Below are 13529 nucleotides of genomic sequence, written 5' to 3'. Positions count from 1 at the left end.
GCACTGGGTGTTGTGCACGAACAATGAATCATGGAACACTTCATCTAGAACTAATGATGTAATGTATGGGGATTAACATAAGAATAAAAAAAAAAAATCCCAAAAAAATTAAATTTAAAACTACCAAAAAAAAAAGTGAATGAAAATTATACCTAATATGAATCAAGTATCAGGTACTACTAGATAGCCATTTATCCATATTGCCTCATTTAATCACCACAGCCACCATGATGCGTAACTGCTATCGTTATCCCCATTTTACAGATGAGGAAACTAAGTTATTCAGTTAAGTAACTTGCTCATGAGACACACCAAGAGCAGAACTCATAGCTGGGTCTCTAAACACCAAAGCCCAGTATGTCAACTAATATATTACAGTATCTGTAATGGCAGGTGCACTTACCTTAAAATGGAAGTTTCCTTCCACTAGCTAAGATAATGACCTTAGTGAGGTTGGTGTTAGACACTGCTCCATGGGTCAGAGATTGGTCTTACATAAATCTAGAAGGAAAAACTCTTGGCTCAGGTATTGAAAAATTATTGAAATGGTATGTGAATACAGTTGAAGGACTATGGCTCCATAGAGCATATTGTTGAACCCCATTAAATGAGAAATGATAGAATCAGAGTCTCATAATCCTCAGTTTAGTAAGCATTAGTGTGCAGTTACAGGGTAACTGGGGGGTTACTCAGGGGTACTCAATGCTTTATTGCTGGAACACAAAATACATGTCAGGCATGAGCCAAGGAATTTTTTAATAAGCTGGGAAGCAACGACTAATTTGAGTGACAAAACTCTCTAAACTATAAAACACACTAAGCCATTGTGTTTAATTATGTACTATTATTAAATATTAACACTTTTTAAACCTACCAAGTTCACCCCAATAGTTGAAAATGACATCCAATTAAACTTAAGAGCAGGTGGAATATTCTATTTGATGTTAGCAATTATATCTCTAAATAATTATATATTCTTTACTGTTATAGACTGAATGTTTGTCTCCCCCCGCCAAAAATTCATATGTTGATATCCTAACTCTCAATTGTGATGGGAGGTGGGACCTTTGGGAAGTGATTAGATCTTGAGGGCAGAGCACTCATGAATGGCATTAGTACTCTTATAAAAGAGGCCCCAGAGAACCCCCTCACTTTTCCACCATTTGTGGACACATTAAGAAGATGGCCATCTGTGAGCAAAGAAGGAGATCCTCATTAGACATCCAATCAGCCAGCACTCGATCTCAGACTTCCTAGCCTCCAGAACTGTGGGAAATAAATATTCGTAGTTTATAAGTCACCCGATCTATGACATTTTGTTATAAAAGCCCAAACAGACTGACATTTTCTGAGAAATGTAATGGGATTTTTAAAATTGGGGCATTCATGTTAGTTCTTTTGGTAAGTAAGCAGTTTTAAAGTAGTGGAATAATTGTTTTTCTTTTTAAAATATGTAAGAATTTATACATCCAGGGTGCCTGGGTGGCTCAGTTGGTTAAGTGACTGCCTTCGGCTCAGGTCATGATCCTGGAGTCCCAGGATCGAGTCCCGCATCGGGCTCCCTGCTCGGCAGGGAGTCTGCTTCTCCCTCTGACCCTCCCCCCTCTCCTGCTCTCTCTCTCTCATTCTCTCTCTCAAATAAATAAATAAAAAATCTTAAAAAAAAAAAAAAAGAATTTATACATCCAAATGAGTGTTGTTCAAACTAGTCACCATAAAACCCCATGTATATACAATTGCAATTTTTAATTTTTAACTAATACACACAGAGGTAAACAAAACAAAAAGGTACCTGGTGAAATACTCGTTGCCCTCAGTTTCTCAGTTCAGCTCCCCAGAGACAACCAGTATTATAGTTTTGTGCATATCCTTCCAGAGATATCCTTCATATATACAATCATTGTTTTATCTATGAAATGGATACATAGGTAGAATCAAAACAAAATTTTGTGGCCTGCTTTTCCACCACTGGTACTATATCTGGGGCAAATTTCTATGTCTGTGAATAGAGATCTACTACATCGTTTTGGTTTTGTATTTGTAATAAACTTTATTGAAAAGTACCCAAGTCAAAGTTGTAGCTAGATGAAATATCACAAAGTGAACACACTCTGGTAACCAGCATCCAGGTCAAGAATTAACTTTTTGGTTCCTTGCTTTCCAAACTTAGTTTTTGTTTCTTTTTCTTGCCTTATTACACAGGCCTGTGTATTCAACACAGTGTTGAATAGAGGCAGAGACAACAGGCATCCTTGTCTCATTCCCAATTTAGAGGGAAAGCTTTGGATATTTTACCATTAAATAAATTATTTGCTGTCAATTTTTTGTAGATACTCTTTGACAGACTAACAAGTTATCTTCTGTTCCTAGTTTGCTACAATTGTTTATCATGAACAGGTTTTGAATTGTAGCAAGTGTTTTTTCCACTTCTACTGAGAAGATTATATTATTTTTCTCCTCTATTCTGTTAACACAGTGAATTGTTTTGAATGTTAACTCAATCTTGCATTCTTGGAATAAACCCAGCTTATTGAGGCATACCCCAAATTCCTCTCTAGAGTGGCTGTATTAACTTTTGTTCTCAGCAATATATGTGAGAATATGTGTTCCCTAGCCTTTCATGGTTGTTCATGGTGTTTAAGACTTTTTAAAAATTTGCCAAATAGGTGAAGAAGAAAAAGTATATCATTCTTGTTTTAATTGGAAGTTCCCAGATACTGGTGAGGTTGAACATCATTTCATATACTTAGTGGCCATTTGTAGTTCCTCTTTCATGAATTACCCATTCGTATTCTCTACCATATTTCTTCTGAGTAGTTTCCCTTGGCTGTCAGTGTATAGGAGTTCTTTATACATGACACAAATTTCTTCTTTAAGTCTAATTTTTAACTTGATTTCAGTCATATAAATTTTAAATTTTGAGGTCAAATTTATCAACCTTCCTTTTCTTTTTTGTATCTTGTCTAAGAATATACTCCCTAACTCATAAAGATACTCTGTTTTTGGGCACCTGGGTGGCTCAGTTGGTTAAGCGACTGCCTTCGGCTCAAGTCATGATCCCAGGGTCCTGGGATCGAGTCCCACATCGGGCTCCCGGCTCAGCGGGGAGCCTGCTTCTCCCTCTGACCCTCTCCTCTCTCATGCTGTTTCTCTCTCGCTCGCTCTCTAATAAATAAATAAATAAAATCTTTAAAAAAAAAAGATACTCTGTTTTTTTCTAATAACTTTGTACTTTTGTATTTTACCTTTTTTTAATCCATATGGAATTCATTTGTAGAAGTGCCATGAGGTATCTTATTGATTTTATGGTCAGTCAGTATTCTTTCATTGACTAGTTTTGACTCCAAATGATTCTGAACACATTTCAAAACTCATTTGTATCAAAGGAGCATGGTTTAATATGCCAAAATAAAAGGGTTTTTTTAGTTAGGTAAATGGAATTATGGGTGTTTTTGTGCCTTTTAAAAAATATTTTTCTTTAGGGCACCTGGGTGGCTCAGTCGGTTGAATGGCCAACTCTTGATTTCAGCTCAGGTCATGATCACAGGGTCCTGGGATCGAGCCCTGTGTCAGGCTCTGGCACTCAGCAGGAAGTCTGCTTAAGGATTCTCTCTCTCCTTCTGACTCCCCCACTCACTCTTTCTCTCTCTCTCTAAAACAAGTAAATCTTTTTTTTTTTTAAGAATTTATTTATTTATTTGAGACAGAGAGAATGAGAGACAGAGAGCATGAGAGGGAAGAGTGTCAGAGGGAGAAGCAGACTCCCTGCCGAGCAGGGAGCCCGATGCGGGACTCGATCCCGGGACTCCAGGATCATGACCTGAGCCGAAGGCAGTCGCCTAACCAACCAAGCCACCCAGGTGCCCCTAAAACAAGTAAATCTTTAAAAAATATTTTTTTCTTTAATGTTAAGCTTGTATAACACTTAGGATATTGAGAGATAAATGCCATAGACTATGAAGAAATTTTCAAGTATGACATTTTATAAATATTATGTTGGCATTGTAGGAAAGTGAATATTAACTTGTTTTAATCAAGATTCTTAAGAGAGCTTGTGATAGAACTTTAGTTCAAAACTAGTATAAGCAAATAAGTACCTTCTTGGCTCATGTAAGTAAAAATTCCAGGGGCACACTACCTTCAGTGATGGCTAGATCCAGGGTTCTGAATGAACCAGGTAGACAAGAGAGCTTCAAACTGTTAAACTAGCTTAGAACCCTAAAGAACAGAAGCAGACAATTCTGGTTCCTTAAGCAGAGGACTCCCGGGACAGATTCCAGTAAGCCCAGTTTGGGTCTCATATCTATTCCTGACACATCAGTTGTTGCCCATGGGACAGAGAGCATTGGCCAGGCCTGGGGCATGTGCCAGATTGGAATGGTGGACAGTTTGATGAGGCCCACCTAAGCCACACAGGATGGAATGCAACTGGGAAGAGGGGTTCTGCTACCAGAAGTGGGAGGTGGGGTGTGGGCACACAACCATGATTGTCCACTATACTCATTTCTCTTTGGAAGAGGTGATGTCTTTTCTTAGGCACATATAGTCTTGACTATTTTTCAGTCCATTGTGCTTTTTATACTAGGTACATTCAATGAAACTAGGTCTCACTTTGTAATCTTGGGTCTTCAAACATGCATTACTGTATAGTTTAAGGTACTGATAAATTTTATGGTGTTTTAAGCCTTTCAGAAAGTGGGAGGATACCAGGAGCTATTGCATAAATACCCAGACAGTAAGGCAAACCTAATCCATGAAGGAAATTGGACTGCCAAGCCGGAATGTTTTATTCCTCGCCTGGATTTTTTCCATATCTTCCGAGATCCCATCACTGGAGACCTCCCATGGCCTGGAATCATCTTTGGCGTCTCCACCCTCTCCTTATACTACTGGTGCACTGATCAGGTAACTACACGTGGTGCAGCTAAAGTGACTGCATTGGAGGCTGGTGGTCCTCAGTGCATTCCAGGCTTTCCCAGTCTCTACAACAACAGGCAACAGTTGGCCCGTCTGCACTCAGTGATCAGGGGTCCCTTCCAGTCTTTATTTATTGCCTAAAGAACTTGATAAGAAATTCTGTTTGAAAGGAATTTCACAGCCCCATCTATAACACATCAACTATTTTCATTTTTTTCTTCTTCTTCACTATCATTATCTAAAAAGCACAGTCTTTTTGGAATGAAAAATATGTCAGTTCTCCCCAACTGCATCCATAAATTAAATGCAACCAATCAGTATTTCAGTTGGATTTTTTAAGGACTCAAACTTCTTCTAAAAAAAATATGGCTCACTATCAATGGTAGATCATTAAATATACTGTGAAATATTCATATAGTGCAAAGGCAATAAAGAAATAAAAAGGAAGTACAGCTACACACAATAATATGGATGATCTTCAAGCTTGATGCCAAATAAAAGAAGCTGGACACAGATGCCTAGGCACTGCATGATTACATTTTTATAAAGTTTACCACAGGCAGTGCTAACTTATGTCATTTAGGAATACACAGTAAGTGGCAAAAAAAATTATAAAGAAAAGCCAGGAAGAAATAAAGTCATGAAAGCAGTCATTTCTGGAGCAAGGGAAGGGGTTGAGATGAAAAAATAAGTCACATGTGGCAGCATTATTTATAATTACCACAAGGTGGGAAACAACCCAGATGTTCACTCATGAATGAATGAATAAATAGAATGCGTATCCATTCATTGGAATATTATTCAGCCATAAAAAGGAATGAAGTACTACACATGCTATAGCTTGAATGGATCTCGAAAACATTATTCTAAGTGGAAGAAGCCAGACACAAATGATCATCTATTGTATGATTCCCTTTATACAAAATGTCCAGAGTAGGCAAATCCATAGAGACAGAAATCCAATTAGTGCTTGCCAGGGGCTGGGAGAGGAGAAATGGAGGGGGGCAGCTTAATGAATATGGGTGTTCTTCCAAGGTGATGAAAAGTTTTGAAACTAGAGAGAAGTGGTGATTACGTAAGATTGGGAATGCAATGAAGGCTACTGAATTCTTTAAAATGGTTATTTATATAGTACATGAATTTCACCTCAATTTTTACAAAAAAAAAAAAAAAAAAAGAACCACAGAAAGGCTTCTGGGGTACCTGCAACGTTCCATCTGATTTTGGATAGTTGTTATAGTATATGCTCTTAATGTGCTACAGTGTGCTTTCATGTGTTATATAATGATTTAAAAAAAAAAAAAAGATTTAAACATTTTATGGAAGAAGAAAATGCCACAAATCGCTAGCTCAAGTTTGAAACTGAAGAACAAAGGGGGAGAACTTGCCAAACCAGATTTTAAACATCTACAAAGTAGCAGCAATAAATACAGTTTGAAACATCCAAGAATAGACACACAGACTCCTGGAACAGAATAAAGAGGTCAGGCAGATTCTTGTACTTATAGGAATTTAGTATGTATCCAAGAAGGCTTTAGAAATCAATGGGGGAGATACATACTCTTTGATGTTGTTAGAAGACCTGACTGACTATTAGGAGTAACAACACTTCACCCCCACCTAACACTTAGTACAAAGGTGGACTTTGGGTGGGTTAAAGACTTAAATGTGGAAAGTAAAGCTAGATATTTAAGGGAGGATAACAGAATATTTTTGAGACAGAGTGGGGGGAGTACAAATCATATTGATTTGATCACATTACATATAAGTACTTTTTAATAAAGTACTATAGACAAAACTGACAGATGACAGATTAGAGAAGATTATTAGAAATGTTTATTATGAACAAGAGACTAATAGCAAATCCACAAAAAAAAAAAGGAGCTCCAGGAGATATGTGGACAAAAGATAATGACAGGCAATTTATAAAAAAGGAAATTCAAACAAGCATAAAACAAGCATATAACCCAGTTATAAGGGAAGTGCAACTTAAAACCACAAGAAGACTGACAAAAATTAGGAAGATTGATAATGCCAAGTTTGGAGAGATTGTGGATGTTTAAGAATCCTCGTGTACTCCTGGTGGAAGTATAGACTGGTGCAATCTATTCTGGAAGGTAATCCAGCAGTATTTGATAAAAGTAAGTATATTGTATTCTGGGCTAGCAGTGGTGTTCCTTGGAAGCTACCTAAAATATCCTCATGCAAGTTCATGATGGACTATATATGAGGCATTGATCACAGTGTTGATTGTGCTTGTTACTCCAAAGTGGGTAGATAAAATGGTGGGGTGGGGGGGGCAGTAATACTGTGGAATACTATGCAGTCATAGGAGCAATGGACTAGATGATACATAGCAACACTGATAGGTCTTTAAAATGTAGTGAATGGATGGACAAGAAACAAGATGATATCCAGAGCAGTAGCTCTGGGTTTTTTTAATTTGTATTCCTGCCCATCTATTTATTATATGTTTAATGATGCTACTTTACCTAGAAGATAAGAAAAATCTTTCTATATTTTTCTTTTCAATTTCTTCTACAACTTTAAAAGTTGCCCCTGGCCTTCCACATCTGACAGTGGGTAAACTAGATTTCCTGAACTACCTCCCAAAACAAAATGTTCTAGTTATACTGGGTAAAATGTAACAAACATCTTTTTATAGTCATAGCAAAGCTCATAAGAAATGAAGAAAATCTCCGGAGACTGAAAAAAACAAAGAACTGAACTCAAGAGAGTTAAGCTGGCGGGAACACTGATGGTGCCCTGACAGCATTTACCAAGCCGGGATTTCCAAAGCTTAGATTTAACTGGCCAGGTGAGAACAGGAGAAAGGCCTTGAGTTCATGAGTATTGAATAGTGAAGGCTGTAACCTCAGTGAAAAGATAGACCAGGAAAATATCTGCCCACTAGCAAGGAGAAACAAAATGCCCCAACCTGAGTCCCAGGAGGAGGAAAGAAGTCTCCCCTGAAGATTCACAAGGTCAGGTTGGCCTTCCTATACATTTGGGGTTTTAATCTAAAGTTTTAACTTAACTTAATTCCCTGTATGGTCAGGGAAACCCCATGGGAAGAAATGAACATAAACTCATCCAAAATTTTTACATACCAACCTGGCTAGAGTAATGGTGGAATTTCCCTGGAGGGATGCACCCTCAACCAAGGTCTTGCAGGATTCCCATAAATAAATGCCTGCTCAACATGAGCCTCTAAACCAAAATTAGAAAATATAGAAGAATCAAACCACCTTGAGCAAGAAACAGCTGAATTAGTACCCCCAAATTTCAGAAAATCAAGGTATTAGATACCAAAAACAAACAAACAAAAAAACAAAAAGCATGTTTAAAGAAATAAAAGGAATGCCTTGGTGGCTCAGTTGGTGAAACATCTGCCTTTGGCTCAGGTCATGATCCCAGGGTCCTGGGATCAAGCCCCACGTTGGGCTCCTTGCTCAGCGGGGATCCTCCTTCTCCCTCTGCCTGCTGTTCTCTCTCCCTCTCTCTCTCTGTCTCTCTCTATCTCTCTGAAAAATAAATAAATAAAATCTTTTTAAAAATAAAGAAATAAAAATGGAACTGAAAATCTTAACGCCATTCTATCAAAAACAGATATGAAAACTCAAACTTCTAAAAATGAAAACTATGCTCATTGAAATGTGAAACTTAGTAACTGTTAAAATAGCAGATTAAAGGGATGCCTGACTGGCTTGGTGGGAGGAGCACACGACTCTTGATCTCCATCGTGAGTCTGAACCCCACATTGGGTGTAGAGATTACTTAAATAAATAAATAAACTTTTAAAAAATAACAGATTAAACACAGCCGAAGGGAAAAAATAGTCATCTGAAAGCAAGAACTGAAGAAATAGCACAAAACTGGAAAGTGTGAAAGAGAAACAAAGTGACATGGAAGAGAGAATCAGGATTTAAATACACCTCATTGGAGTTCCAGAAGAAAAGGAGAGAGAAGCAATATTTTAAGAGAAAGTGGCAGAGAATTTTTACAATTGCTGAAAGAGCAGGAAGCATCAGATTCCAGAATCACAGTGAATCAAGCAGAAATAATTTACAAATCCACACAAAGAAATGGAATGAAACCATAATGAAAGTTCAGAACATCAAAGACGAGGAGAAGACTTTGAAAGGCACCTGAGAGGAAAGATTACTGATAAAAAGAAGACAGTTATGCCAGCAATAAACTTCTCAACTTCAACAATGTAACCCAAAGATAGAGGAGTAAAATTTTCAAAGTCATTGAGGAAAATGTCACCTCTAAAGTACATGCCCAGCTGAGGTCTTATTCATGACCAAGGGCAAAATCAAGACACAACCTTCCCTAAAGAAGGACTGAAAGATGTAAATAAAGAAAAAGGAAATACTCATGAGCAAGAAGGAATAGTTAGCAAAGATATTAACAGGTACATGAGCAAATGGGCTGAAAAATAATAATTACAAATACAAGAAGTGAAAAACAGGACAAAACTAAAATATTGTACCACTGTTTGGAGTTAAATCTGTCTGTGGACTCTAAATTATTCAGAAGGGTGGGGATGTTGATTTACTTTAGACTCGAAATTGTGTCTATGTGAAAATTTTAAGGGTTATTATTAAAAACACAGAAGTAGTCGGGTGCCTGGGTGGCTCAGTCAGTTAAGCGTCCAACTCTTGATTTCGGCTCAGGTCATGATGTCAGGGTCATGAGATCGAGGCCTGCGTTGAGCTCCACACTCAGCGTGGAGTCTGCTTGAGATTCTCTCTCTCCCTCCCCTCTCTGCCCTCCCCCACCTCAACTAACTAAATAAATAAATCTTTAAAAAAAAACACAGAAGTGGAATATATAACTTCTAACTAGTACAGAAAATGACTTAAGAAAAATTATTAATTAAAAGAGAGGCAAACAAACTGATGGGAGGAAAATTGTTAACTTTCGCCCACTACCATTTTAAACAATAATCCTCTCCTTGCCCCACTTTGTAATATATGACAATATACAACAGTGCTTAGAGCTTTCTACATGGGATTTCTACATTGCCTTTATAATCACCCTTCCCTCAGAACGAGCGTCACATTTCTGCCCTTGCCCTACTCCTTCATCCCCTCCCTTGAGAGACCATCTCTTATGTGCATGGGACTAAGCAAAGACCAGGAAGTGCAGCCTGGCTGCCCACCCCTACCTGCTCTGCAGAAGCCCAAGTACATTGAGCCGTTAGCAACAGGATGCCAGTGGACCTCTCAAGAAGCAGTACCTAGTGCTTGAGGAGAACCACTTTGGGGTTCTTCCTCCTGGTATTAAAATGATGCATTTGAAAAATAAAGAAAACCTAAAGAGGAAAATGACAGTCCTGCCTGTTAATTTCACCATGCCAGCGTGAATCCCTATTATGTCAGTTTATTCCTGTGCACTTTTTTTCTCAGTGTAGAGTGTCGGTGTATAGGCTGCTGTTGTATCCTGTATGCCTCTTAGTTACTATCACACTGTGAGCACTTTTCCCATTATCTAAATTTTCTTCAGAAACATACTTTTAGTACATACATAATATTGCATTGTTGTGATGCACTGGACCATGTCTTTATGCACTTTCTTAAATGCTTCTCCACCTGCCAGCTATACCGTTCTCTTCGGCCTGAGCGCACACTGCTTATGGTAGGAGCACCATGAAATGGGTTGTGAAACATCTCCTAGGAGATTTTGCATTTGAAATGTCTATACTAGTTCATTTCAATTTAGATGAATGAAGTCAGTCCCAGTTCTAAAAACTCTTTATGGGCCAGGGACCCACCTTTGCTTTGATTGATGTCACAAGGACCCTCTTCCTTCTGCCTGGCAGGGGCAGTCTCTGGCCTCTAGGAGGGAGTCTTGTCCTTGCCAGGGGACAGCTTGTAAGCACTGTGCCTCCGTAATTGGTGTGCAGTGCTAACAATGAGGCCAAGGTCACGCACGCCATTCCCGTCCCCTCAGGCAACTGTGCACTGAGCAAAACATGCTCATTGGTCACATGTGCCTCTCCTGGCCCTGGATGCCCTGGAGATGCCTGGATGATTGGGGTGAGCAGCTCAGCAAAAACCCACCAGAGGGCACATCCTGCTGCCGCGGCAGGTCACAACTGTCCTGTCACTGTGCTGAGGTGGCCCAGGCTTGATGCACTCTGCTAGAGCCATTACCCCCTCCCTCACCCATCTGTGTTTCCTTGGCAGATTTTTGTCCAGCGATGCCTGGCAGGGAAGAACATGTCTCACGTGAAAGGCGGCTGCGTCCTTTGTGGGTGCCTGAAGCTGCTGCCCATGTTCAGCATAGTGATGCTGGGAATGATCAGCCACGTCTTGTTCCCGGGTAAATCCTTAATTCTGATGTGTTCACACTGATCAATTTCTCTTTTCTTAAGAGAGACCTTAGAGAGTATTTGGGGTCATCAGGCCTCCCACAGTATGGGGATTGAGATGCCCCAGATTGCTTTCAAGGGAGCTAAAGGGTTCAGATTAAGAGTGCAGCCAAACAGAAGTCTGGCAGAGACCATGGATGTAGGTGGCAAGAGAGAAATTCCATGAGAGAAGTTCAGATAGGGAAGAGCCGACCAATGTTCCATGCAGCCAGAGCCCAGTCTCTGCCAGGGCTTGGAGGCACAATCTGCAGGAAGGTTACTTGCTCCCCTTGAATTGTGTGCATCAGCATGGCACACGTGCCAGGCACTGTGCTGGGGACCTGACAGATGCTGTCACTGCTCACTCAGACCTTGAGGTGGGCTTTTGTAGCCTCATTGAACAGATGAGGAATGTCAGAGGGGGAGCTCAATGTAAACCCCCAAAGTGGGTCTGACTCAGGCCCATGTTCCTTCCATTAAATGCTAGCAAAATATCTCTGTTTCCCTTAATGAGCTATCATAACTCTGTGGATATATCTCATTCCCATTTCAACCTAGTTTTACTAGCTGTACTGTCTCTCGGGGTATCTGGTTTGTTTATTCATTAAACCTACATGGAGCACTTTTTCTGATAGGTGCAGCCACTGGGACAAAGCAGGTGGCTTCCATGGGAGTCTTCTGCTGCTGAACTTTGACAAGGCTAAACAGAATGTAAAACACTGGTTCCTGCTAAGTAATATGTGTAGGAGACATCTCTAAGCCTAATTCATCCTTCAGTCTGCCCCAAGACATGCCTCTTTTTTTTTTTTTTAAAGATTTTATTTATTTATTTGACAGAGAGAGACACAGCGAGAGAGGAACACAAGCAGGGGGAGTGGGAGAGGGAGAAGCAGGCTTCCCACCGAGCAGGGAGCCCAATGTAGGGCTCGATCCCAGGACTCTGGGATCGTGACCTGAGCCGAAGGCAGACGCTTAACGACTGAGCCACCCAGGCGCCCCCATGCCTCTTTTTTTTAATCCTAACTCCCTTCCAGCTTTAACAGAGAGAAAGGCTTTGTTTCAACATTCCCAGATTTGGTCTTTGGCTGCCAGGTGGCATTTTGGGATGCCTCCTCATAGGTTAGGAAATATGCTATTGTGCTCTCTAGGACCCCCAGAGTGCCCTGGGCTTTGCAGACCTGCCTCCCCACCCCACCCTACCGCACTCCACAGCACGGATCGCCCTACTCACTGAGGAAGGAGACCCGACAGAATCATATGTATCTTGGACTCTAGAGAGGAAGCTGCTAAGGGAAGGGGGGAAAGAAAGAGTGGGTTTCAAGAACCCAGACTCTCTCCAGCCTTCTGACCAAGGGGTGAACAGAGTTGATGGAATGCACTGATGGGGAGCCCTTAGGGTGAGAAGAACCTGGAACCACTTGTCTCTAACCCTCAGAAATGGCCAGACTCACATATCCATTTGCACATGCCAGGTGTATAAAGCCAGAAAGCCATTTATCACGGAAGCTTGGCACCTGTCCATGTTCCTGGAAGAGTATGCTTTTCCAATAACCAAAATGCTCTTGGCCCTAGATTCTGGGTCTCTCCCCTGGCCAGAGCTGGGGGCCAGACACTGCCAACTGCCAACGTGTGATTCTCAAAATCTGGTTTTCCATGTAGGCCACTGTATTATTTGGGGTTCTTGGTTGAACATGATATGTACCTTTTTAGCTCCTCTTCCTTCAGAGCTAGTGTTACCCTCAGGCCATCTGGTGGCAAGGTGGTTGCCAGCAGCACCAGGCCTCTATCCCACAAGCTCAACAACTCCCATCAAGTGTTTCCTTCCCCAGCTGTTCCAGCAAAAATCCCAGATGAGTCTTAGTGAACTCACTTGAGTGATAGGGACTGGTCATTGTGGCCAAGGAGAAGGAATTTCCAGAATGGCCAGGCCTGGTTCCTGGGCCCTTCTTACACTACCCCAAGTGTCATGGAGGTTCTGTTACCCAAAGTAGGAGACAAGGAGAGTGGGCAGATGTAAATGGATGCAGCTGCCCCTGAGTTTTTAGTCTTCCTCAAAATGTTTGGTAACCAGTGCTTAAGCTGGAGAACTGTCCCCAGTCAAATAGCTTGCTCTACCCATAAACCAGGGCAATATCCTGCTTTTTCGTCATCTAAGTTGATTTGTCGTTTTGGGTTTTTTTTCTCAGATGGTAACTTTATATCCCTAATTTAAGCTCCTGAAGGACATATCACATTCACTCCCTTTACATCCCTT

General features: G+C 40.5%; 1 protein-coding gene across 1 annotated transcript in view; it reads left to right on the top strand.

Annotated features, from left to right (window-relative positions):
• Nucleotides 1-13529, top strand: part of LOC102733595 (sodium/glucose cotransporter 1-like) — a 36467-nt gene that overhangs the window by 4427 nt on the left and 18511 nt on the right. Inside the window, 2 exon segments of the mRNA XM_031037007.2 lie at nucleotides 4685-4905; nucleotides 11112-11247. Coding sequence (XP_030892867.2) covers nucleotides 4685-4905; nucleotides 11112-11247 — 357 coding nt within the window.

This window comes from Leptonychotes weddellii, chromosome 13 (assembly GCF_054177405.1).
Source record: "Leptonychotes weddellii isolate Sample4059 chromosome 13, ASM5417740v2, whole genome shotgun sequence".
In the NCBI taxonomy this organism is placed as follows: Eukaryota; Metazoa; Chordata; class Mammalia; order Carnivora; family Phocidae; genus Leptonychotes; species Leptonychotes weddellii.
The sequence above is the reverse complement of the archived record's forward strand: the minus strand, read 5'-3'. Positions and strand labels throughout refer to the sequence as shown.